A 25664-nucleotide genomic window follows, 5' to 3' on the forward strand; every position below is an offset into this window, starting at 1 on the left:
TCTGATGATACAGCTACCTTTTATGATATGACGCAAAGAATTATCTCTGGCTGGTTACATACTGCCGAAAGACATTAATCGAACACTGAAAAAACAGTATTTTGGAAACACAACAGGTAACAAAAACGAGGGGAAAAAGATTTAAAAGGCAGACGTCTAAAACTGTGCCATTCCAGGGATAAGTCGACCCATGCAACACCAGCAGCTCACGATTTAAGAGATTATTGGGGAAAAACAAGGAAATGAGAGTGCTGTTCATTAGTTTGTTAGGACACATTGCAGGCTGCGTATAAAAAAACTTGAAAAAGTCGGTATTGACACCATAATTGTACACTGAAGCGTTGAAAATGTCATAAATAGCCCGCACTGATGCAATAAGACAATTTAGAAGAGTAAGCGGCCAGTGGAAGCCGCACCATTTTGGATCGCGGTGCCCGTCTCCTCACTTGTCGTATCGTTGTTGTTTTGGTTAACTGGCTGCAACAAGCCGAGAGGGATAGATGGGAGTTTTGTAACAAATCGTCGGGCGACTAACGGGCCGGCAATGAGGCAAACAAAAACAATCAACATGAGGAAGTAGAGGATGGCGAAACGGATGACTCTTCGTTTCCGGAGCTTCGATTGTTTCAACGAGTAGATGGGCGGGCGAATTTGGCGACTATTGCAAAGGTTAATATTAATTGATACAATTCTAAGGGAGATGATTAACATACCTTGGACGCAACCAAAACAAGATGACGGAATGGCCTTTGTCGACAAATGGAATGCAAAGCGCAGGAAGCATCAAGAAAAGAAGAGCGTGGCCAAGCACAAAGTCGGCAGCAAAAAGTCCAAGCTCTGTAATTTTGCAGAGGAATTCACGGCCTGGCTGAGAGATCGAGTGCCAACCCATATTGTACCATTTTCCGGTCCACCACGCGATATTAGAGTTGTCCTGGCGGAATTCTCTTGTCAAGGCAAGTGAAATGATAAGCTTGAACACAAACCGTTGTATCGCGATGACAGCAATCATGCCGATAAGAGTTCTGGGGAATGACCATCCTTCAAGGAAGAACATAACCTCGAAAAATGCCAGAAGCATAAATACAGCAATACCATGAGCAACTGCAGCAAGGACAGCGCCGAATTTCTTGCAGCACATGCTTAGCACCGGACCCATGCAACATGCCATAGCGAACAAAGCGAGCAACACACCCGCGTTCACGGCAAGTGGAGCCAAGGCAACAATACCGACGCGGATAAGAGCTCCCGTAGGTCTTGGATTGTCCGATACTCCAGTCTGGGCGTTAATAAATAGGTACGGAATCAGAGTAACGGCAACGAGAACAAGCGGGCCAACAATTTCGCTGAAAAAGATGTTCGTGATATGCGCTCTGGGTGCATCACCAGAAAGTTTCTCAGAAGGAGCTCCAAGCACTTTTCGTTTGTAACCTGTAATTCGAGTACGGGAGAGCCTGCAAAAAGCAATCCAGGAGGAGGCGTGCGAGCGGGAGTTTCCTCTGGATAGCCATCGAAGATAATCACGGTAGTCAATGAAGAAATCGTTCCAAGCGAACTGGTGTGGGTTGAAGAGGAAGGGCGAAATACAGAGGGCCAGAAGTGATGCCCAAAAGTATAGAAGCCATGCAGCCCATACAGTTGCAGTTGCAAAGAGCAACATCATCAAAGACCTAGCGCCGAGATAAATCGATGGGCCAGCAAATCTCGAATACAAAACTCCGAACGGAATACGGGCCGTTGCGAAGCCTCGACCAGTACCAATATATCTAGCGCCGCCAAACGACAAGTTGTTATGGAGCGAGTTAGCATAGATCTGGCAGACGAAAACTTCGAACAATGGAGAAAAGGAGCCGAAGTGTTTTGCCAAACGGGTGACAGCACGCCACATTCCTCTTTCAGTCAACTCTTGGACAACCAGCGGAACGAACGAGATTAAGAAAACGATACAGATGGAGATGATACAACGCTGGACCCAGTCACGGATCGGGTTAATATCGGCACATCCAGTAGGCTTCAAGGGATCAGTAATAGGAACACCCTTCTTCACAATACAGGTAATCGTTTCATGTCGCAGGGCTCCCAAATTGATGAGACAAATCATGAACATTTGAACCGAAAGCATGATGAACAGATTGTTGATATGGAAGCCTGGATGCGCGTAGAAGAAGGACAAGAACCGGTCAAGAGGCAGCTGAGTACCGAGATAATAATATTCCCTGGACAACATCTGCTCTCCCATACCAGTGCCGATCTTCGTGGTGAAGTTGAGAATGGATCCGAAACCAAGATCACGTCCTTTACCGCATTGATAATATTCGCAGTGCTTAATCCGACCACCTCGAAGTAGCGCATTCATACCGGCGTAGATATCTTCGTTGAGATGTAAACCTTTCTGAGCCTTGGAGACACCGCCACGAGTTGTCATGAAGATACCGTTCAAGAAATCAGGATGTCCATAATGCAATTTACCGCCAATTTGGGCCATTGTACGTGCGAATAGAGTACCGAATGTCTGTTCTTTTCCAGCAGCCACGTCACCAAGGATACCAATGTTCTCCGAGAAGATATATTCACGAGCTCCAAGAATGGCAACAGGGTTGGTCTTAGTTGGAGGCAGGCCGGGGGTATAAGGCGAAACGTTGTCGGTGACCATCTCTTCGAATTCAGCCAAAACACTTCGAATCTTAAGGCACTCTTCGAGATAATTGTCCTGGTTGGCGTCGATCAGTTGAATATATTCACCGCGATAGAAGATAATGGCATGATTCTGGTTATCGGATTTTCCGTCTCCAAGAATAGGATTGCCGGAAAGTTGAACCCGGAATTTTGGTCGTCGTAAACCGTTCTCCATAATTTCAGAATGCCCATCAATCAATGCCGAATACAAGCGTGGCTCTTCGCCTTCGTTAACAGGAGGCTCCTCGTCCAAGTATGCCACCTGAAGGTCGGGATAAGCACGAAGCAAAAACTCCGTGTTTTCGCGCTCTTCTTTGCTAAACTTGGCATATCGCTGCATGGAAACACAAATTTTGAATTTTCGACGAGCCATTCGTTCCAGTTCACGCTCTAGCTTCTCAGAATTTCCACCGAACATCTGGACGACCTCAGGGTTCTCAACGCGGTAGAGCAATTTGATGGCACGACTGTAATTCATAAAGCCAGAGATAGTGCGGTACAGAGTCTGAGAGCGGAGAGATGCCCAGATACGAGTTCTCAGGGTGTACTCAGGGGCAGCAGATTTGAAACCAATACAGTAGAATGGAAGGTCGTCGATCTTGCTCTTGGCGGCGTCTTTTTCGCTCTTTTCAAGTTCACCATTGAATTGAGAGGTCTCGTCAGCAAGAATTTTGGTATCCTTTACGAAGCAATCCCATTCATGAGGATGAAGTTGTTTCAGATACTCCAATAATGTCACGCGAGAGTATGGTTCATCTTCTCGGATAATTTCACGTAAAGAAAGGAGAATCTTCTCGCTGTAATGAGGAATCAAGACAGTAAAGGTCGGCATGTTGTCAACTGGAACAGGTTCTGGGATCGGAGTCGAAAGAGACTGGGCAAAGAACGAGATACGACGCTCTGCTTCACTTTGAGAAGGGAAAAACTCCGTTTTGAAAGAATGATCTTCCTGAGAAACAAAGAACGTTGGAGCACGAAGAGTGCGCTTGCCTTCCTGTTCAGACGGAACCTGGTGATAGAGCAACTTCTGTACATGGTCAATGGCTAACAGGTGTTCGCGATACATTGAGATAACCACAGCGTTCCAGACTTGAGAAATAAGCACCTTAGGCTTATATTTGATTTCCATGTCGCTGGTGGCAAGAACCTTGGAGTAGATACGTTTGGGAAGTCGCGAGAAAATATTTCTCCAGGGGGTCCAAATGGATATGCCCAAATAGAATGAACGGGCCACGGAAAACAGCGTGTTGAGGATGATGTACCACAGGTAAGTGTCCAGGAAAAAGAGAACCAAATCTGTGAACAGGATCAAACCTAGCAAGATCTGCGGCTGGTACTTGCAAAGGACGTTCCCCAGATACATATCTCCAGCACATCGGCGTATCCTCATGGTAGACAGAATTCTGATAGGGTCCTTAACTGAAAGGGTAAGGAAGAAGTAGGATTCGGCAAACTTTGCAGCAAATACGCAGAGCCAAAGACCGTATGATGTCCACATATCGTTTCCACGAAGTCGGGGGTAACTGGCCGTGAAAGTCTGACTCGCAACGTATCGTCGAGAATTATTTATCAGATAACTACCGAAAAGGCCCCCAATCGGAACGACGGAAAAGTAAATAAACGTGAACAGCGCGATGACGAATTGCACGATACCCAAGATAAGAGCAATCTTGTTGTCCTGGTTAATAAAGAAAACATAGACGCTGGGGCCCAAGTTTAGTGCAAAGACAACGAGTAAAAAGAGTAGTCGTTTTGTCAAATGTTGAGCGCCTGCCCACCGTCTCGGTACATACGCCCATTCAGCAAGTGTGGCTCCAATCATGATCAACGAGGCAATGGCGCCGCCGAGGCCGACAGCTGAGAAAATGGCAGCGTTAGTGGGCTGGTTATCCCTCTCTTGTTCATAATTTCGGGTGTACAGTGTCTTTGAATTGGCAGCGGTGTAGAACCAGAAAGGAGTTACGTGCATAACCCAAATACGGTTGAAATTGACAAGCATGTGGAACCATGAGCGAGTCTCTTTGTAAGTCTTGAAAAAGGCCTTCTTCCAGTTGACGTCCTTGAGTTTCATGTACCGTTCGGCAGGTTGAACATCAACCAGTCTGGTTTTGTCCTCGAGGACGATACGTTCGATTCCTTCGGGATACCAAAAGAGTTGATTGATGTCGTCGTACCCAATAATATTATTGTGGTCACGTTCACGACGAACATATTTTCCATCTAAGATCTCATATCCCTGGTCACGACAATATTGGTAGAGAGGAGTAATTATTTCGTTAAGATAGGTAAATTCTGGAACAGGTTCGACACGGTTCTGGCATTCCGGAGAGCGAAGATAGTCATCCGCGCATTTGAAAATGAAACACAGGCATTCAGGCACAAATCGAACCTGATTTGCTTCACCCCAGCAAAGCAAGTAAAGAGCGATCTGACGAGCTCGCTCATGCTGGGACATCCGATTCATGCGAGTTTTCCATCTGTATTCCGCGGCTTCCAAGCTATTGTCGCCTTCCAAAGACTCTAGGGCCTGTTCTTCGTTGTTGGCTTCAGCGGCTGCCTTCTTTGCGGCTTTCCGAGCTTTGCGAGTCCTACGGTTGGCTTTTCCGAGCTTCATATTTGCAAATCCAACGGCATCATCGAGATCCAAGTGAGCCGCAAAATACCATCGTCGATAGTTGGCGTTTTCACCACCAATATAATCCGCATGAAGAGAGAGGAGAGCTTGGTTTGGTGTCATGCGCGATGCTCGAGAATCAAGTAGAGTCATCAAATGATCGTACATGTTTCTCATACTATCACGCTGGAAACCGAACTTGTTGACCAAATCCAAGAAGATATCCTCAATTTCTTCTTTCGACACGGGAATTTGAGCGTCTGACGCCCATGCGGGGTATGGTTCGCGAGATCTTTGCCCTGGCGGAAGAACGTTGTTGTAATCGCCATACACTGGGGTTGATGCACCTGACGATCGGTTGCCGCCATACGAAATCTGGGAAGAGGGAGGCCTGTAACCTCGGCCTGCTTGGCTATCGCTATAGCTATTATATCGATCATCTCCACGGCCATAATAGTCCATATCAGCTGCTCGAGCAGTCTCCGACCTCATTGTGAAATCACTGAAGGTTTCCGAGTCCTCCTCAGAGTCGCCGCGACGTGCACCAGGTGCGTAACCGCCCTGCCAGTTGGAAGATCCATTCCCTTGATCATAGTACTGATCATTGTAGTACTCGTCTTGATATCCATACTGACCATCATAATAGCCTTCCTGGTGATATGGATTATTGGGGTCCGGGGGGCCACTGGAAGATCATGTCAGAAAGACGAACATACACGGCGAAGAGATTGCCTTACTTTCTGTCATAATAGCCATCACCTTGATGGTGGTAATCATGCTCGTCATAATATCCCTGGCCTTGATAGTAGGCGTCGCCATGTGGTTGGCCGTGGGCTTGAGCATAGTCATCGTTGTAGCGATCCTGAGCGGGAGGAGGACCTCCGCCACCCTGCGGATAGGCCGACATGTTGAGTCTCAATTAGGCGGTGTGTTCAGATCCTACGGGGCGCAACGAGTCGAGTCAGTCACGGCCCCTGAATTGAGCAGTGCAATGAACGTTACCTCATCTAAAAATGAAGGTCTGTACACCTGCTATGCACCTAGCAACGAACGAGATAGCACGTCAAAGAAATCAATCTGAGCGACTGTTAGCACAGGCACGGGACCGGGTCTAGCCACTGCGGGAGCGCGTCGACGGCCTTCTCAGAGCAAGACATACTTGGGCAGGAGGCTCCCAGGCCGGACACTTGGCGTGTGGGATAAAGATACAGAACCAACGATTGAAGAAGCGAGAGATGATCAACCGAGACGAGCTCCTGACGTCGAGGCAAAAAACGAGTGAAGGGCGATTGGGCTGGCAGCGAGCGAGCGGATGCGAGAGGTTGGGCCGGGGGGCAGGCACTATCAACCAGCACAGCACGACGACCAGCAAGCCAACTTCCTACAAGGAATGAGAGGAGGGAAGGCTGGAGAGCGGTCGTTTCACGCAATGGCAGCGAGAGGGAAAAAAAGAGAGAGAGGCGAAGGGTTGGGAGGAGGGAACAAGAATGCCAGGAAGTGGAGGGCGATCGACAGCTGGCGTTGCCGTGGTTAAGGAGACCAGCAGAGCGTGCGAATATTCGATTTTTCTTTTCCTTTTTGGCGCGCAGCGATTGGCCGGGCGGGCCTGCCAGGTGCCGCGGACGGCCCAATCACAAAAATGGAAAATGCGCGGGGCGCGTCTGGTATTACGGCCCCTGCACGATACGCAGCGTGGTACGGAGGTGTAAACAGGGCCGGCGCTGCGCCTGGCGCCACCCTCGCTGCTCTAACAGGGGCGCGCCGCCGGCTGGCCAATCGTGCCCGGCACCCGGCCATGGCCCAGTCACCCTGCGCTCCACCCGGAGGCCTGGCGATTTCCCTTGGAGCGGCGTTGGCTGGGCCAAATCGGACGCCAGGGATCGTGCTCGTCGGGACAACGGCGGTGCGACGACCGCCTGTAGCACCAGGCAATAGTTGGCTAAGTGGGATGGAGGAAAGAAACAGCACAGTGTAATCATTATTACCACGCCCGGCACCAGCACACCCTCCGACTCTGATCTGCCGCCCATCGACTGCTCTGCCCAGCCCGCGGTATTTGACGTCCCGTCCGCGTAATACCCCTCCCCGCCGGTATGGCCCGCTCCGTACGCACCAATACGCAATCATCAAAGCCAACAGGGAATTTATTTTCTTAGCTTCCCCTTTTGCTGGCAACGCCACACTCCGATTTGCACGCTATTTTTGAGCACACCCCCGTCGTGAGTTGTCGCCCCAGGCGCTGCCGTCTGCAGTGGCGGATGCCGCAACGCCAGCGCCCTACCTGGGCCGCTAGAGAGGATCCGCCCTGGACAGCAAACTCCGAGAGGAGAGAAAGGGAACGCTCGAGATCTGGGTCGCCCTGTCGCTTCAGCCCGACGGCGTTCCGTGGTTCGCCGCCTCTTTTTCAAACACACCTCCAGGGAGCGGTTGTCTCAGGTGCGAACCAAGGAAACATGGAACTGCGGATGTGGGTGTGCGAGCCCTTTTTCATTACTACTACTATCTTTATTACTCAGCGCCTGCTGAGCACCAGGAACTCCATGTGCCACACAGCAAATCCTGGTGACGATGCTTTGTCCTTTTGCCACCGGGGCCCGCCTATCACATCAGGGGCGCCATCTCCAAATCTGAAACACTTCCTTGATTTGTTTTTCTGGCCAATGCGAAGCCAAATAACCAAAGTTCGGTGTGCCACTCCGTCATCAAATAATAATAATAATGTCGAGTTCATAATCTGGCAGTTCTGCAATAAATAATAATAATACTCCGTAAAGGCGTTTGTTTGCGCGATACGGAGTACTCTGTACCGCGCCTGTAAAACCTCCGATTTTATTATTGGCCTTGTATGGAGTAACCTGGAATTACACACAAGAATATCCATCGTCAAATAAGGGCTGATCATCCAATTGCTGGCTTCAAAAACGTGGCAGCGATGCAAGGTAAAGCCCTTCGGTTATAACCTCACTGCCTCCATGCGGCCCATTTATTGAAAATCGTTATTTCCGTTGGTCTCCATTCCGCTCCATCGCCCTTCATATAATTACGGCCAGATCATCTACGAGGAAATACCTAGCTCTACGCAATATGCGTCGGAACTAAATAGAAACGCATTGATTTTCTTCCACAATACCCCAGTTCTTAACCAACTACTAATGTATTTAGGCAGGCAGAACGCTCGATCCGAAACTACGAAAGGCAACCCCAATGCAAACAACATCCTTCGAAGCCTCCTAGCCACCTATGTGATATCATCTATCAAATCTTAGAGCTAATGCCTGTGCAGATCGCCGCGATTCCATTCCAGTTATGTCGGCTGTATTACCCAAGACACCGGCCCCAAGAGGCTCAATGCATTGTGTGGAAGAATTCTACTCCGGGAGGACGGAGTACGGAGCACGGAGTACCAGAGCAATAGCGCATTGACGGCAAGAATGAGCCGCGGTGACACATCGAGCATTTAATCGGGGTGAACAAGACTGCTCAAGCCATGTGTTGCCGAAAAGCATTTCTTAAATAGCCCGTATAAGGAGCAGTGACATATAATAAGCTGCATGTCTCCGCCTCAGTGCTGCCAACAATAATCCTACGTAGTCGCTGTTGCTGCGGTGTGGCATACGGAGTAGATAATGAACATATAATGCTTCACCATGACCTCAGATACCGGAGTGCATGGTACATTCTCTGAGATTTATTCCTCAGCAATGCTTCCTAACGACCTAATAATGCAACATAGATGGTTAGCGCTCCAGGCCGCGATGTAGTGATCAGAGGAGTGAGGCTGTGAATCCTGCAGGCATCGGAGCGGCCACGCCTGCCGAACAAGGTGAGTCTACGCGACAGACAAAGTCACAGCATTCAGCTCTTCGATGCCGGAGGTTGCCTGCCTGCTGAGGATGGTCTCATGACGCAGCGACAACGCCTCCGGCACTGAACCCATCCCAAGGTCCCTCCCGTTATAAGACAGCCCCCATTCCGAAGCGGGGGAGCGCGGCTCCGCTCAGCCGTAGGGCCGTAGGACAGAAACAGTGCCATTTCCGGCAGACGCACGGCGCCAGAACGACGCCCGCAAACGGCGAAGCGAACTGCTCGACATCCATGTTTTCCTGCCCTTTCGCTTTCACCCGCCGAGTTTCACGTTCACGAACGCATGTGTGTATTTCTGTATGTTTGGCCGGTGTATGTTATGTACGGTACGGGCTCGCACCCGCTCTGCGTATATTACGACACGACCGGGGTATACCGTGCACAGCCATTGGGCGGACCGCCGTACGGACGCGTAATGGCCCCTTGCCTAAACCATGTTTTCCACCCCTGAACAACTCGCCCGCCCAAGCGCCGCCCAAAACCCTTCGCTGGATCCCCCTTCCCTCGCTCTCTGTTTCAACTTCCCGGCTCTCCTTCTGCTCTGGGTGTTGTTAATTGTCCATTCACCCGCTTCCTTCACTTTCATGACTTTCTTTCATTGAATCGTTTTCCAACCTTCTCAACCGTCTTTCGTTTGACTCTTCTTTTGCGACTCTAATACTTGCGTGCTCCTCACATTTGACTTTTTGTAATATTTCCACAGTCTTCAACTTCGTTTCCAGCACATGAGTATCTATCTCTTTTAATCAACTATGAGGTTTTCTAGCATCGTGGCTGGCACGGCCATCGTTGGTGGCTCCTTGGTGTCCGCGCTTGATCGGCTTGAAATCAAGGTACCTTTTCATGTTGTACTGATATACTGCAATGGGTGTTGATCAAAATGTCATAGGGAACCAAATTTTTCTACAAAAATGGTACAGAGTTGTAAGTTTTCCTCGTCTCGCTCTTTCGGTTATACCATGTCCTAACCGCTACGCGTAGTTTCATGAAGGGAATTGCATACCAACGTACGTAAATACATCCATCACCTTACCATCTTCAAAATCCGTTGAGGCCAGGCCTAATCTAGAATTATATAGAGGAGTACGCTGCTGCGGGGACTGGGTCTACCAACAAAGATGGCAGCTATAAGGATCCTTTGGCAGATGTGACGGCGTGCAAACGAGATATTCCCCTCATGCAGGAGTTGCGAACAAACACCATTCGAGTCTATGCCATTGACCCCACAAAGGACCACAAGGAATGCATGAAAATGCTTGACGACGCTGGTATCTACGTCGTTGCCGACCTCGGTGAGCCCAAAACATCTATCAACCGTGACTCGCCTACGTGGGATGAGGCTCTCTACACCCGCTACACTGGTGTCATCGATGAACTTGCCAAATATCCGAACGTTATTGGTTTCTTTTCCGGGAATGAGGTTACCAACAACAGGAGCAACACCGTGGCGAGTGCCTTCGTCAAAGCTGCAACCCGTGACATGAAGGCCTACATCAAATCTAAAGGTTATGCCAATTTGGGCGTCGGATATGCCACTAATGACGATGCTGAGATTCGCGATGACATGACGGACTACTTCAACTGCAATTCCAGGGATGAAAGCATCGATTTCTGGGGCTACAACATCTACTCGTGGTGCGGAGATTCTAGTTTTACGAAAGCCGGCTATGATAAGGTCGTTCGGGATTTCCAAAACTTCAGTGTTCCTGTATTTTTTGCTGAGTACGGTTGTAATGAAGTGCAACCTCGCAAATTTACCGAAGTCGGAGCTATTTATGGCTCTCAGATGACAGATGTTCTTAGCGGAGGCATCGTTTACATGTATTTCCAGGAAGCAAACAACTACGGTAAGCTGCTAATATTCCTGATCTATATATGTAACGTGGCTGATCGTTCTAGGTTTGGTGGAGGTTCAAAATGGCCAAGCGAAAAAGAAGGATGACTTCAAATATCTCGCCGACCAGATGAAAAAGATTGACCCTAAGAGGGCTACCAAAGATTCGTACCAGCCTAGTAACGGCGGTCTTCGAACCTGCCCAAATACCCAAGTTTGGAAACTAAGCAAAACCCTCCCACCAACACCAAACAAGGAGCTCTGCGGCTGCATGACCAAGAGTTTAGCATGTGTTGCCAACGATAATATCAGCGACAAGGACATCGCCAAACTCTTTGGCACTGTGTGCGGATTGAGCAAGACCGCATGTGCAGGAATCGCTACTGATGCTATCAAGGGAGCTTACGGAGCGTACAGCATGTGCAATCCCAAGGAGCAACTTTCGTTCGCCATGAACGCTTACTTCCAGGAGCAATCGGGCAAGGGTAACGGCCAAAACGCTTGTGACTTTGGCGGCAATGCCCGCAAACAATCTCCCGTCTCACCCTCTGGCAACTGCGACTCCTTGATCAAGCAAGCCGGCAAGGACGGAACAGGCAGCGTTACTTCCTCGCCAAACGCCAGCGGCTCGAAGTCGGCCGCCTCCCCAATGACTATTCCTTCTTTCAATTTCAACATCCTCCACATCGGTGCTTATCTCTTCTGCGCAATCATTGCTGGTGCTGGTACGGTCTTGTTGTAAATATTTTGCTGAAAACAGTCCTTTTAATTTCTCTTTTTTGATGCCATTCCGCAGTACATTATACCTCCAGGTAGAATTGGATTTGTTTTTCTTTAATACATAGTTTTATTCTCTTTCAATGCACTTCAATTACCAGTTTTCCATAATGTGTGTTACACAATATTACCATGACTATTCGTCAGTCGTCAATGGGTGACGACCCTTGAAAAGCAACAGCAGCGGCACCGGTACCGGATCACTCCTGAAAATAGAGCAGCTACCTACCATTTAAGCATGGAGGAGTTTCCTTATTCCCTGTTTCTATCCTTTGCTGACCTGAATTGGGCGTCTTCTGGTGTCTAGAACGTTTCTGGGCCTATCAGACCCTACCAGCCATCGCACAACTTCTGGGACGCACCATAACTCCCGTCCCTCATGACGAAAGAGTGGTACTTCCTCACCACACCGAACCGAAGCACATGGGACATGAATTAAAACGGTTACATGGCTGCTGTTTCATGTACCAGCAGTACAATTGGACGGCCTAATCATGTCGTCATTCCCATTGCTTCTCTCGCCTCCCAAAATTATTTTATCTACCTGCTGATTCCCACTTTCGTCGAACCGCTATGCAAGCATTGCGGATCCAAGCAACTCTTACTCCTTCAAATTTCGCTAGACTCGCAAGACTATCAAACCTGTTCCGCCGTCTAGGTACATCTCGAACAGCTCCCCACTGTCACCAACAAGCAGCATGGCTCTCTTTCCACGCGGACCACACAGCGAGTTCGGCACTCTATTCCGTCTTTTGGACGACTACGATGCCCATCGCTCCGATCGCAGCGGAGGTTCTCTCTCCTTTGCTCCGAAATTCGATGTCCGTGAGGCGAAGGACTGCTACATGCTTGATGGTGACCTGCCCGGTATCGACCAGAAGGACATCAACATCGAATTCAGTGACCCACACACCCTAGTCATCCATGGCCGCACCGAGCGTGCTTACTCTGCTTCCGGGCTCCCGGGAAAATCAATCGAGGGCGGTAAAGCCACTGGAGCTCACAAAGGAAAGGGAACAACGACCACTGGGGGAGAAGCTGCAGGAGGTGCAGGAGCTGGGGGAGGTGGAGGGGAGATGGATTTAGAGACAGGGGAAAGGTACTGGGTGTCAGAACGATCGGTAGGGGAATTTCAGCGCTCGTTTAACTTCCCAACAAGAGTGAACCAGGATGCCGTGAGGGCCAATTTGAAGCATGGCGTGTTGTCTGTCATTGTTCCCAAGACAACTGCTCCGCAGATGAAGAAAATTCCAATTGAAAGTTCCTATTAATCGGGTGTGGCGTGGAGTAGGTAATATTTGAACAAGCCCTAGCTTCCGTTCAGTTGATACTGAGACCGTGGAGAGTTGCAGTAATAATGCCCTCGTCACTGTGTTTTATGGCTTGATGAAGGGAAGTATGCGAAAGGATGGAATACGCCACTTTCCCCACCTTCCGTCTTTTATGATCCAAAGGAAAACCAGGTTTACTTGTGTACGTATGTATGTACATGCTGTATGGTCTAAAATTGAATATAATATTGTGAAATAGTTGTCTTCTTTCTCCAGATATTGTGGCAAATCGGTATTATCATGACGTAAGGCACCCGTTGCCGGGCCAACGCTCGTTTTCAACACACGTTGCCAACAACGACACCCTGAATGTTCCCAAATCCAACGGCTAAGGGCATACGGGAAAACACAATATTGCCATGGCACGATTACGCGCGGCTCCAGTAAGGCCCACAGAGCAGAAGCCGACTGCTCATATCTCTCGCGAAACGCCGCCAAAACCTACACCGTCCACTGCGCGTGGAAAAACCTCCCAGCCCGTGATCATTCTTGACGATAGCGACGAGGAGGAAGCCCCTAAAGATCTCAAAAAGGAGAAAGAGCGTATTGATTGTCTTAAATATTTAGACTTGAGCGCTGAAGAGGCCGATACAGATGACAGTGAGCATGATAGCGCAAACGAAGACGAGTATGGCTGTGAAATATCAGAAGAAGAGAGCAACACAAGTGACGAAACCAGGTCGTCTCCCATAGCGAAAGAAAATGGCACCATGAAAGAAGATATTCACGCAAACGGGTTGATAGACACTATTAGTGTAAAACACCAGAAAAGAAAAACACTGCGAACATTAGGGGTCAGCCGGGCGAATACTCTATACAAAGCTCGACGAGTTTCAGCTCGAGAAGAGAGGCGTTATAGTGATTTTACGACAGGAAGTAACCATATCAGTACTGAAAGAGGCGACTATGAGAAAGAAAATGACGAGAAAGGCCTGTTTAATGAAACGAAACCTAACCTTTGCGGTTCTCGCTCTCGACGAAATACGGGCCACGCCCGAAAGTCAGGAAGAGGCACTTGGAGACCAAGTGTAACGCCACAGTATGTATCAGAAAAGGAAGAAATCCTGTCAAGTGAAAATGAGGAGGAAGAAGAGTTCGATTCCCTAGAAGGTTTTATTGTTGGTGACGAAGAGGACATTAGTTACTATGAAAGCGCTGAAGAAGAGAGTGAAGAAAGTGAAGAAGAAATATTCACTAAACAGAAAGTTCCAGTAAGGAGACTGTTTAGAGGGAGGAGACCCACCGCGCAACAGCAAGATAAAGAAGCTGCAAGAAGAAACACAAAGATCTTCCTCAACACAACAGATATACATAATTCGTCTCAACTTGATTATTTGACAGAGGCCCTGAAAGAAACAACTCTTTCTCCAACTGAATTACAACAGCCAACATCCATTGATCAGGAATATCATGGTGCATCAAGGGATGACAAAAAGACTACTATGAATCCAGTTTGTGAAAGTGACTCTGATACAATGTTGTAAGTTGTTTGTGGAGATATTTACCATTTGAAACTCTTACTAAATAGTGTTCCTCAGCACACCCCCCTCACTTGATCCAACTCCAGCGCAGAATGTAGAGGAGGTCTTCACTCCTCCGGGTACCCCATCAAAATCTCGTCTCCAGTCGCCTAAAAAAACTCCAAAACGGATTCCACAATCCCCATATCGGCCAAGTATTGACGCTTTTTGGAGTCAAAATGATGTGAACCACTGGAATGACCTATTCACCCCTAAGACGCCATTTCGAGCGTCTAGAAAGTTGCTTCCAGAGTTCACAATCTTTGAGGATAGCCAGGGTGGAGCAGCCGATGGGAGTTCTTCCGTGCCTTCTTCTCCTGGAGAATCTTCGAGTTCACCGAAGAAGGGCTGTGAGAGGTCTACAAGGTCGCTCGCAGTATCGAAGGCTGAAAAACGGGCATTTGATGAGAAAAAAATGGCTCTTGGGGAAGCATTCTTGAAAGAGCTAGATGATCGGGTTAGTGGTGGCCAGATTCAGCAAATGGCAGCGGAGACTGGGGGCGTTCAACTCATCTGGTGCAAAAAACTCAACAAAACAGCCGGTGTGGCAATCTGGAAACGTGAACATATAAAGCAAAAAGAAGTCGTCCAGGAAGTTTCCAGTCAATTTGCTGCATGCCACCAACATAACAACTCCTTTGTTACGACACCTCCAACAACCTCCCCTCTCAAGTCTTCCTACATACAATACGCGTCTATCAAGCTTGCGGATAAGGTTGTCGATACTGAGGAGAAACTTCTCAACACCATCGCTCATGAGTATTGCCATTTGGCGAATTACATGATTTCAAAAGTTCGCGACAACCCGCACGGCGCGAGTTTCAAAAACTGGGCAAAGAAGGTCATGGCAATACTTGATGCCCACCCAGTTTATGCTGGCCGGATTCAAATTACAACAAAGCACTCATATAAGATTAACTACAAATACATCTGGAGTTGCCTACTTTGTGCACAGGAGTATGGGCGGCACTCAAAGAGCATCGATCCGACTAAATCGGGGTGTGGGAGATGTAAGGGAACATTGGTGCAGATTCAACCAAAACCGAGGAAGGCGACTGTAAAAACGGGAGAAAACGTCGAGGTACTTGATTAAATTGATTTCTATGACAGATACATTTATTTGGGCTTGATCACTGAAATTTTGTTTCCTATCTGCCTAGATAGCTAGTGGACATACATACACAGATGAAATTGAGCTAGGAAAATAAGTTTGGGGTTTTTGGCCTCCTACATAAGTTGCTCCGACTCCGTGATGCCTAGTTGTGGTTCGAAACTTGAATGGACCTATTGAAAGCTATGAAGGTTGCAAGGCAACTTACGAAGATAACTAGTCAATGATTCAATTAGCATGATATAACTACAGACCAGATTTCTCCATTAATAGGCTCCCAAAGACGTAAATCTCCTATCCTGTACAGGTATTGCCAGTATATATAGTCATCTAGATCAGCATTGCGCTCTCCTCGCAAACAACCTTTAGTTGCCAAATAAGCCGTAGTCCACAATTCTTAGTGTGTGCAAAAGCCTCTCTAATATTTCTTTTGCCTTTTGTTCTTCGCCTGCAGGGCCATCTGGGTCTCCATTGCATACATGTTCATTCTGCGGGACATTGATATGCAACAGTATATCTGTTCCTTGTAGCACCAGACGAACAAGAACAATGTATGCCGTTGTAGCCTTCTCGTGCGATCGTACTGTGCCAGATGCGTCACAAATGACCATACGCGACACCAGTTTCAATTTACACAAGTATGACGGCTCGGGGATATGTTGAACGGTACATAATTTAGGAGCCTCGACCAGTTCGAATCGTTCTTGATTAGCCTTGCAGATATCATGCATATGGGCAAGAACGGCAAGTTCGTCATCTGACAAGTTTCCTACTGACTCCCTTCCTAGTATACGAACCAAAGGCACCCGAGCTGCTTCAGAGTCTCGTTCTAGTCTTTCAACAAGTTCGATGATAATGTTTGTGTCGGAAACGGAGGACGCAAAAACTTCTTGGTTATCAGGAATCGGCCGCACATTGCTAAATAGAGACGGCAGTCAGAAATATAAAAAATTAGGTAGTCATTATCTTGGGGTAGTAGATTGGAATGGAGGAGAACGCTGTACCTCATATCCTTAAACACATTTGGTATTTCAGCTGTTAGGGCACCACCAAACAATGGGGTGCGGGAATACCCCACAGGCTCTGTTCGAATCTCCACCATCTTTGTAAATCGTAAGTCTGCTGTCACGTAGAAATAGGCCCCTTTTACTTAGTTTATTCGTCCCGCGTTTGGTGGAAGGGAGGGGTAGCTGTAGTGGATGAAGCCGCCCTTGAGCTAGTGTTTCTTTCCCTCAAACTGATGTTTAGAGCTCCTGGGCTATACGTTTATGAAATGATTTGGAATAGGTATAATGGAATCTGTAATGAAGAGAAATCTGAGCTGTACCTGGACCAGAATTTCACAAGATGAGGGGGCATATTACGTCAGAAGGTACTCCTTGCACAGAAGGGCAAGTTCAGCTACAGAAATATAAGCGATAGTTTGAGTTAAATATGCAATCCATCTCGTAAAATATCCAAAAAGAATGACAACATCGATCAGTAGTCTAGTGTTACCAGGACAGCTGATCGCGAAGCATGGGAAATGCTACATATCCAATACATGCTCTGCATATATATCCAGGTTGACGATGGTGAACCTCTCTCCCCATTTCGACCGGAACTCTCTGCGGTTGTAAGCGCGGCTGAGTGTACAGCTAAAGCATACAAGCTCGACGTTCCATCCTTTATTTAAAGCACGCTCGACCATTTTCATGAATCCATCAGAATATTCCGCTTTAGCCGCATCCCCAGTTACGAGGACAATTGTTGCTGGCTTTGAGTCAATGATACTCTCCAAGATCTTGAGATGCAGGATTTCATCCACTGCTTGCTCCACCCATTTTTCTTGAACAACCTCGCCGGATTCAGACCCACTGGATTGATCCTGTGGCCCAGTTGAGTCACTTCCAGCACCGCTTTGTTCTTTTGAGGACGGAGCTCCTCTTTTTCGCGAGGTTGTCTCTCTTCCCTTCTGAACTCGTGCGAGGATACTTGCTTCATAGCCGAGCTTCTCGGCCTCGTTTATGGCTGAGAAGCGGTCTGATCCGACAAGAACGCGCTTTCTCACTGCCCGGCCCCGCTCAAGGACGAGTGAAAGGTTATGGAAGGACAGCGGAAGGCGAGGCACGCGAGCCGTGGTTGGGATACCTCTTGCAATTTTGATGCAATCATGGAATCCTACCATGACCTTTAAAAAAAAACAGATCAATATCATCCACAACGAAGAAGGGATTAAGGTAATCTCACGTTCGATATGTCAACAAAAACGTGTATCCCAGAGGAATGAACATTCAAAGTGGAGAAAACGGGGTCATGAAGCTTAGGGTTGGCTAAATATTGGCCTTGCATTGTATGGTTTTCTGTAAGTAATCTGATAAGGTCCAATTTTCTGTCACTAGCTGAGCCCTTGAGTTTTGGAGCCACATTAAATTTGTTCTTTAAAGTTGATCTTTTATAGCTCTTCAACGGCGGTGGAGGAGATTGGTATGTGAAGAAAGCAGGTTTAGGCCCCTGTGATACAGCTGCCTTGGGTGGAGTAATGGGTGTGACTGCCTGTTGCTGGGCACGAGGTGCATCGGAATTCTTAAGAATCCGAACTCGTGGATGTGATATCGATTTTAGGTCCACTACATCGGTTTGGAAAACCGCTTTTCTTAACAAGACCTTTTTCCCCTCCGTTGGTATGGTCTGTCTGTCAACAACAGGCGTAAAAGCTCTATGCTCAAGGCTGTTATGTCGTTCTTTGAGGGAGAGCAACTCCCCTTCAGAATTTCGAGAATATGATTGCGATAAAGCTGACCAAATAGCGCCGAAATCGCCTAGGCGGCAGTCATCAAACCTGCGATCCAGGTCAGCTGAAGGAATCGCCTCATCTGGGCCCTCGTCAAATCTATCGTTAGGGGATCTTTGTAAGACATATGGATGTTCCTGGTGGGGTTCAAGCTTGAAAGAGTGAAGTAAGTCAAGTACGGGAGTAAAGTCCCATGCTGTCAGAGTCTCTGGAGCCGACATGAACCAGTCTCGAATGAGGGGCGAGTGGATTTGTGCACTGGTCGGGTATGCAAAAACACTTGAATAAATACAACGCTAATCAGAATAGGATCTAGGTAAAAGCCAGCAATAACATCATTTTGATGTTAATATTTTGTTGATACTTGCAATGAGACCTTGTAACTAACCATAGGCCTCATGCAGCGTGGGAGGTGGCGGGTGCCTACGCCTCGAAGTTAAATCACGTGGTCATCGGTCAACGGGCAGCGGAGCTAATATTATTCCGCCTCATCACCTCCATGTTGCTGCCTGCATGGATAATCAACCAGCTCAAATTTTGGTACTACGTAGGAGGTCTGGGCAACTTTTGGATCGCTGTTAATCCATGGAGTGCAGGCGATCAATTCAATTGAAAACGTAGCTTTTTGGGTGATATTCTGGTTTCAGATGCTTTCCGGCTGAATTATCCACATCATAGCTCTTTCAGACCCCAGCCATTGAAGCGCCGATTTCATCAGTCAGAGGAGTCGGGCTCTTCCAGTGAACGCCATTGCTCTACATTCCCCTGCTAAAGCGTGAGCTTATTTTTCTTGTCTTTCCACTCTGCAGGATGGAGATTTGACTAGCATTTTGACGACGCAGTCGCAGGCTGGCCTTTCTCCATCTTAGCAAACAAAGTACTTGCAATTTTTTCTCTCTCTGATTTGAATTTATTCAGAAATACACGTCCGTTATGGCACAGCAAGAGAATGCTGTTTGCTTGTTCTTGAAAAGCTGCTTCAGTTGTCTTCAGGGATTTGCGCAATATTTTCTCCCCTTTCTCCAACCGAAGAAGGTGCGCTCAACCACGACTGATCCAGTTTACCTAAACAAATGGGCTATGAAAAAGCTGCAGATGGCTCTAAAATCCGATCCTACAGTCGATCTACGGGATTGTTTACCTTTAAATTATGATTCAGTTATGGGAGTCTTGTCTAGAGCCAGAGCAAAAAAAGAGCAAGAAGATCAACCACCACCCCCTGAATTTCGCACTAAAATCGATTATGTTAATAACGCTGAGGTGGTATTTCCACTGTCTGACGATGTCATCGAACTCCTATCGCGACATTCTGATGGAAATAAGGAACTTGTGGGAGAGGAACTTTGATATCTTTAAAACGGCTAATATGGGAATCCCCGAAAATCTGGGAAATGGTTGTCAGGGGAGTAGTTCTTAAATGCAGCGACAAGATTGCTCTCAAAGTCATTCGACAACGACCGGACTATACTGAATATACATCTATTTGAGAATTTGCCAGATATACCTGCTCCTCGCCCTCATGGTGTTATAAGACTTGTGCCTTTCACGGCTTTTTTCATGTCCTATATCCCATCAATGACATTGACAGAAGCCTGGCCAAATTTGAATCACGAGGGGAAAGTCTCTGTTCAGGAACAACTAGAAGAAATTTTTCAAAATCTCAGAACCCTGAGACAGGACGATGGTTACCCATTGGGAGGAGTGGCAGGGGAAGGGGTGAAAGAACCAAGGATAAGCTGTTTTGCACAAGAGAAAACTTTCAATACAGCTGCATCATTTGTGGGTTTGCAATTCTCACTCTCTAAATTTCTCAGCAAATCATACATTCAGTTTATTCAAACCCTGCAGCCCCCACTGACAACAGGATCGGTTTTCACTCATGGAGATGTTAAGAAGGACAACATAATGGTAGAGACGGGAGAAAACAATGTTTGTAGGGTTACTGGTATAATTGACTGGGAAGATTCAGGTTACTATCCTGACTACTTTGAGAGTACCAACTTAACATGTATTTTGGATCCCAGGAAAGAAGACGACTGGTAAAACTATCTACCTCCTTGCATTGATCCGGCGCAATTCCCTCACCGATGGCTCCTCGATCGACTGTGGGGATTACACCATCCTATTTTTTGAACACATTAATGCCCAAGTCCACGTTTATTTTATTACTGAACAGTGAGTATGACTGGGTGGCCTGGTGGCGGCCCATTTTGCATGTTGCTATGAATAATTTATTATGATAGCGAATACTCTGTTTCGACTAAATCTTATTTCAGTTGACAATTCATTTCTTAGAGCCAGCAGCACTGTTACAGTTTTTATGTATCCCAAAGGTTAGTAAAGTAACTTAGCAGCTGAAATACAATAATCTATTGTCGAAAAGTTGTACGGAGTACGGAGTACTCAGTACCATTCCATGGACTTCCGATTCGGTGGGCCAACGGCGGATCCTCGGTGCTCGGATCTACTGAATTCCGAAGTATGTCACCCCATAGCCACTGACGTAATCACGTCGCACGGAACTCCCTTTACCCGGTTTAGCATGGTGCACAAACACCTTGGTAGTGACATCATAGCAATTACATCATTCCGTGGACGTAGGTCTCGCCCCGGTGGAGCATGGGCTAACAACAAATGAGTGCAGCTTCCATGGATGAGAGTTCCTGTTTGTATCAAAAAACCAGTTTTATCCCACCATACCACCCAAGTAAATCGGGCATGGGGTTGACTTAGTTTCGATTGTGTATTGATATTGCATCATAATCCAGAATCCTGGTTATGCCCCTGAAGGGTACCCTATTCTGGAGGAAACCTCCAGATATGTACGTCATCTTAGGGGTAGGGCTAGCTGATCTCGCGGGGTATAAAACGAGCGAAATTCCTTCCTGTTTTTTCTCAAATTTTATCAACTGACAACCTCCTCGACTTCTCCCATCAAGACAAACAACTACTCTGCTCATCTTTCACAAACCTCCACAGCAATCAACATAAATCGCAAGCATGTCTGACGCAGGCCGCAAGGATTTCATGACCAGTAAGGGCCTCAATTGGGCAAGATCTCCCATCCTTTGTTGCTAATGTGGTATTGTCAACAGAGGCTAAGGAGGAAATTACTCCTGAATCTGCCAAATCTACACAGCAGAAAGTGCAGGAGACCTTCACTGACACCACGGACCGCATCACTCGGTATGTAGCTACCGCCAATAAACACTCCCTGAAGTTCTTTCTAATAAAGCCATTGCAGTGGAGCTCAGCCAGACAGCCATAAGGGAGTAGGCCAGGAAGCTTTCGACAAGACCCAGCGCATGCATGACAACAATAATGGCGGCGCCGCTGCCACTATGTAAGTTCCATAAATGCTCCAGTGGATGACGTTCGGCAGTAGCTGACCCATTGTCATTAGTGGCGACAAAGTGAAGAACGCACTCGGCATGGATAAATAGATCGATGATGAACATGATGAATAGGAAGTTTCGGCGTCTCAGAAATTTGTTAACGGCGGCTTGAAATGTATTCTGTATATGATACCGTAGACGATATAGTCAATTAACAAGAATGACATGACGTTATGCTTTAAGATGTATTTTCATGCCCAGTATTCAAATCAACGACCTCTTGAGCCAACCAAGCCTTCAAATAAACGGTCTCGACGTTGGACAAGAACGCGGTGCTCGGCCGAGAGTCTTTGGCATTCTGACTTTGCACTGGTAAAATTTGTGGGTAGCCCGTGAAAGTCCTTGATATTATTTTCCAGCTTTTTCACGTTTTCTTCCAATTTCATAGTTTCTTCCTCCTCTGCTATTACATCGTCAATCTTTGGGCTTTCTATATCGGAGAGTCCCCTAATAGCAGCAGTACGGCTCTGGTACTCTTTAGCTTTCGCCTCTACAATTCTTTTATTTCTCAGCCATTCGCTGGTCTTTGAGGGCAGGTCTGCCGGTGTTTCGTATCTTTCTTTGTCTTTGAGCTCAGCAAGTTGTGTCTGTAACTTTATAAGCTCTGAGCCAAGATAAGTTTGTATTGATTCGAGCTTCCGTAGTTGTTCAGCAGTATCGAACTCCTCTCGCGTCATGTTTAAGACCCCCACAGACATATGTTGAATGTCTGATTCTAATACGCCGAGAAATAACCCTGTTTCGGCGAGATCCTCGATAAGCTTCGCACTTTGGTCGTCAAGGCTATCTTGAATGTCATCCAGGACCTTGAGTTTCGGATCTAAAGGTTTCTGTAGCTCAGCGTTCAAGAGGCCGATTGTTTCCTCCCGTGTACGATGCGCAAGGGCTTCATCCTCATCTGCGGCATCATTGGCAGCGGCAATATTCAGTAGCACCTTCAGTGTGTCCTCATTACGTTCGAATTTGGGTATGGGATTTGGAGAATTTGTATATTTGCGGTTCAACCAGCTCGTAACATACGCCCAGTCCTTGGCCTGGGAAGCCGCCTGTCGGGCTTTAGAGGGCGATAGTATAGGATTCAAATCGTCCATTTATTCAATGATAAATGACGCGAAAAAAAAGTGCCTAAAATACGTCCTGTTCATTTGTAGGGGTTGATTTCGAGGAAGCCAAGGTCCAGTTGAGCGTCGCGGGACAACTTTAATCCGACATTCACTCCCGAACCTTATGCCGGACTGTTCAGCCACCACGCGAACATGCAAGGCTTCTATTTTTCTTCCATAACCGTCGAGTCATGGCTGCCGCGGCTGCTGGCAGTCCTGACTTGGATGATGGCTCAATAGGCCTTAATACATCTAATATAGGTTCCCATGTTAAACCTACGGCACTCTCGAACCGCCTCAATACAGTTCTATCAACTTCATATACCGATTCAGATATTCGCGATGCATTGGAAACATTAGACAAAAGGAGTATTCAAAATACCGCAGAAACACGGAGAACCCTTCATTTGGATATCCAGAAGGAGGTTATAGATTCCAATGGTAGCATTATACAAGACTTTGGAAAGGTTGCGGAGGTAGGATTGTCTGACGTCCTGGATTCGTATTCCAATGCTAATGAGTGGTCATTTAGCAACTCACTCGCATCGGAGCTGCAATTTCTAACCTTACCTCAATATGTGAGGATATGCGCCATCATATTAGCCTTTCACGGCAGGAAACAAGTCCAATGCTTGAAGAGGCATCCGCACTACTTTCCCAAAAGCATGAAGCCGAAACAAAACAGCAGCTCCTCAGTGCTTTCAATCAGCATTTTGTACTTTCCGAAGACGAGATTTCAACATTAACATCCTCATCAGAGCCTGTTGATAACCGCTTTTTTGATATATTGTCTCGACAAAAGCAGATCCATAAGGACTGCGAGCTACTGCTTGGTAGTGAAAATCAGAGGCTGGGACTGGAGATCATGGAGCAAGGTTCAAAAAACCTAAATTCGGCATTCATGAAGCTATATAAATGGATACAAAAGGAATTCAAATCCTTGAATCTGGAAGACCCTCAAATGAGCGCCCCTATACGAAGAGGGCTCCGAGTATTGGCAGAGAGACCCAGCCTGTTTCATAGCTGTTTGGATTTCTTCGCTGAGGCGCGCGAGTATATTCTATCGGATGCGTTCCACCAGGCATTGACGGCAGCCATTGCGGACGAGCTCCGTGATTCCAGTACGAAACCTATTGAATTTTCTGCTCATGACCCACTTCGATATGTGGGGGATATGCTTGCCTGGGTGCATTCGGCAACAGTATCGGAAAGAGAAGCTCTAGAGGCGCTCTTCGTATCGGATGGCGGTGAACTTGCAAAGGGCATCGAGTCTGGTAAAAACAGTGAACCCTGGTCCCGCATCGACGCAGAGGAGACCGTGTTTGATGGCCAGAAGGCCTTGCGAGAACTGGTAACACGCGATATTGGTGGAGTTGCGCGCTCACTGAAGCAGAGGGTTGAGTTAGCGATACAGGGCATTGATGAGTTGGTTACCTTGTATAAAACTATGAACCTTCTGCATTTTTATGAGTCCACATTTACCAAGCTCCTCGGATCAGAGTCGACACTAATTGAGAATGTCATTTCGCTACAACGATCCGCTTTCTCACGCTTTGAGTCCCTGGTTCAAGATCAAACTGCAACAATAAAAGGAGACCCGTCTGGCTTGATTCCCCCCGATAACTTAAGTCCACCAGAATTTCTCACAGATGCTATTGATGATTTGGAGCAACTGATGAATGCCTATAATTCTTCTTTTCAGCATGAGTCGACAGATGATGAATCGTCCACTGAAAACAAGTTTACACCAATCCTTCGAGCTGCCCTTGATCCTTTTCTCGACCTTGCGAAGACATCTTCTAATGCGCTCTCTAAGCCAGTTTCAAAAGTAATATACCAGACAAATTGTCTTCTTGCTGTTCGTGCTGCAATATCGAGTTTCAAGTTTGCATCCACCACACATCTACCACCACTATCAGCGGCTCTATCCTCTCTCAGGTTGAGCCTACTCGACATCCAGCAGGATTATCTTCTGAAAGAGTCTGGTCTACAGATACTAATTACAGCACTTGAGCCATTTGCCCCTAACGATTCTACGGATGAAGAGTCGCCAACAACCGCCTCGAGACCTCGAAACTTGATTGATATAGTTTCGCTTCCAGAATTTCAGCCGGAGTCCTTGTCCAGAGTCAGCCAACAACTGGACGATTTCCTCCCATCGGCTTTTGTCGATGCTACAGATAATTTAAAACGCATTAACAACCCTAGCTTGGTAAAAAGCGTAACGGAGGAAGCCGTGGAGGCGTTCTGCCGCGATTTCGAGTTTGTGGAGAGTATGGTTGTTGGCGCTGATGAGGCGAGAGAGAGAGGCAGTCTTGCCGACACAGTTAGTAGTTCTTCAAAGACCGGGCAAGGAAAGGGAAAAGAAAAGGAGAGCCAAGAGGTCGACGCTCCGAATGAGGGATTTGGTGCTATGGACAGCCCGTGGAGCTTGCGCGCGCTCTTCCCAAGGACAACAGGCGAGATCAGAGTATTGCTGAGCTAAATACCGCCGATTACGGAGTAGTTTCTGGCAAACTGATGTTGATTGTGTATAACATAGTCGTAGGTCAAAAATGATTGAAATAGACGTGTACTTTATGGAGTAAATATAGCACCGAGAGTTTGTGAAGTAAGATTTTTGCTACCTTTGAAAAAGATCCAAAATGTGAGCACTCAGAAACAGA

The 25664-nt window shown here is 47.2% G+C and overlaps 11 protein-coding genes across 11 annotated transcripts; 7 read left to right on the plus strand and 4 right to left on the minus strand.

The window, feature by feature from the left end:
* Positions 1 to 384: 384 nt before the first annotated feature.
* Positions 385 to 6197, minus strand: FKS1 (1,3-beta-D-glucan synthase; the record flags this gene model as incomplete). The annotated part of the gene is made up of 3 exons (XM_049252551.1): positions 385 to 658; positions 714 to 5975; positions 6028 to 6197. 3 exons carry the CDS (start codon positions 6195 to 6197, stop codon positions 385 to 387), a joined length of 5706 nt encoding a protein of 1901 aa, XP_049108392.1.
* A 3709-nt stretch (positions 6198 to 9906) lies between these two features.
* LOZ57_003504 (uncharacterized protein) lies at positions 9907 to 11730 on the plus strand (the record flags this gene model as incomplete). Its single annotated transcript, XM_049252552.1, has 5 exons — positions 9907 to 9987; positions 10044 to 10078; positions 10136 to 10161; positions 10234 to 11001; positions 11054 to 11730. The coding sequence occupies 5 exons, from the start codon at positions 9907 to 9909 to the stop codon at positions 11728 to 11730; spliced, it is 1587 nt and encodes a 528-aa protein (XP_049108393.1).
* Positions 11731 to 12463: 733 nt separating this feature from the next.
* On the plus strand, positions 12464 to 13036 carry LOZ57_003505 (uncharacterized protein; the record flags this gene model as incomplete). Its single annotated transcript, XM_049252553.1, has 1 exon — positions 12464 to 13036. The coding sequence occupies one exon, from the start codon at positions 12464 to 12466 to the stop codon at positions 13034 to 13036; it is 573 nt and encodes a 190-aa protein (XP_049108394.1).
* Positions 13037 to 13455: 419 nt separating this feature from the next.
* Positions 13456 to 15709, plus strand: LOZ57_003506 (uncharacterized protein; the record flags this gene model as incomplete). The annotated part of the gene is made up of 2 exons (XM_049252554.1): positions 13456 to 14576; positions 14635 to 15709. 2 exons carry the CDS (start codon positions 13456 to 13458, stop codon positions 15707 to 15709), a joined length of 2196 nt encoding a protein of 731 aa, XP_049108395.1.
* A 383-nt stretch (positions 15710 to 16092) lies between these two features.
* LOZ57_003507 (uncharacterized protein) lies at positions 16093 to 16829 on the minus strand (the record flags this gene model as incomplete). The annotated part of the gene is made up of 2 exons (XM_049252555.1): positions 16093 to 16645; positions 16732 to 16829. The coding sequence occupies 2 exons, from the start codon at positions 16827 to 16829 to the stop codon at positions 16093 to 16095; spliced, it is 651 nt and encodes a 216-aa protein (XP_049108396.1).
* A 426-nt stretch (positions 16830 to 17255) lies between these two features.
* On the minus strand, positions 17256 to 18839 carry LOZ57_003508 (uncharacterized protein; the record flags this gene model as incomplete). Its single annotated transcript, XM_049252556.1, has 3 exons — positions 17256 to 17897; positions 17957 to 18779; positions 18835 to 18839. The coding sequence occupies 3 exons, from the start codon at positions 18837 to 18839 to the stop codon at positions 17256 to 17258; spliced, it is 1470 nt and encodes a 489-aa protein (XP_049108397.1).
* Positions 18840 to 19433: 594 nt separating this feature from the next.
* LOZ57_003509 (uncharacterized protein) lies at positions 19434 to 19847 on the plus strand (the record flags this gene model as incomplete). The annotated part of the gene is made up of 1 exon (XM_049252557.1): positions 19434 to 19847. The coding sequence occupies one exon, from the start codon at positions 19434 to 19436 to the stop codon at positions 19845 to 19847; it is 414 nt and encodes a 137-aa protein (XP_049108398.1).
* Positions 19848 to 20057: 210 nt separating this feature from the next.
* LOZ57_003510 (uncharacterized protein) lies at positions 20058 to 20543 on the plus strand (the record flags this gene model as incomplete). Its single annotated transcript, XM_049252558.1, has 1 exon — positions 20058 to 20543. One exon carries the CDS (start codon positions 20058 to 20060, stop codon positions 20541 to 20543), a length of 486 nt encoding a protein of 161 aa, XP_049108399.1.
* Positions 20544 to 21500: 957 nt separating this feature from the next.
* Positions 21501 to 21943, plus strand: LOZ57_003511 (uncharacterized protein; the record flags this gene model as incomplete). Its single annotated transcript, XM_049252559.1, has 4 exons — positions 21501 to 21534; positions 21596 to 21686; positions 21745 to 21843; positions 21904 to 21943. The coding sequence occupies 4 exons, from the start codon at positions 21501 to 21503 to the stop codon at positions 21941 to 21943; spliced, it is 264 nt and encodes an 87-aa protein (XP_049108400.1).
* A 161-nt stretch (positions 21944 to 22104) lies between these two features.
* On the minus strand, positions 22105 to 22986 carry LOZ57_003512 (uncharacterized protein; the record flags this gene model as incomplete). Its single annotated transcript, XM_049252560.1, has 1 exon — positions 22105 to 22986. One exon carries the CDS (start codon positions 22984 to 22986, stop codon positions 22105 to 22107), a length of 882 nt encoding a protein of 293 aa, XP_049108401.1.
* Positions 22987 to 23189: 203 nt separating this feature from the next.
* Positions 23190 to 25483, plus strand: COG6 (Golgi transport complex subunit 6; the record flags this gene model as incomplete). The annotated part of the gene is made up of 2 exons (XM_049252561.1): positions 23190 to 23474; positions 23531 to 25483. 2 exons carry the CDS (start codon positions 23190 to 23192, stop codon positions 25481 to 25483), a joined length of 2238 nt encoding a protein of 745 aa, XP_049108402.1.
* Positions 25484 to 25664: the final 181 nt, after the last annotated feature.

The sequence above is a fragment of the Ophidiomyces ophidiicola genome, assembly GCF_022830035.1.
Source record: "Ophidiomyces ophidiicola strain CBS 122913 chromosome Unknown scaffold_12, whole genome shotgun sequence".
Classification (NCBI taxonomy): domain Eukaryota; kingdom Fungi; phylum Ascomycota; class Eurotiomycetes; order Onygenales; family Onygenaceae; genus Ophidiomyces; species Ophidiomyces ophidiicola.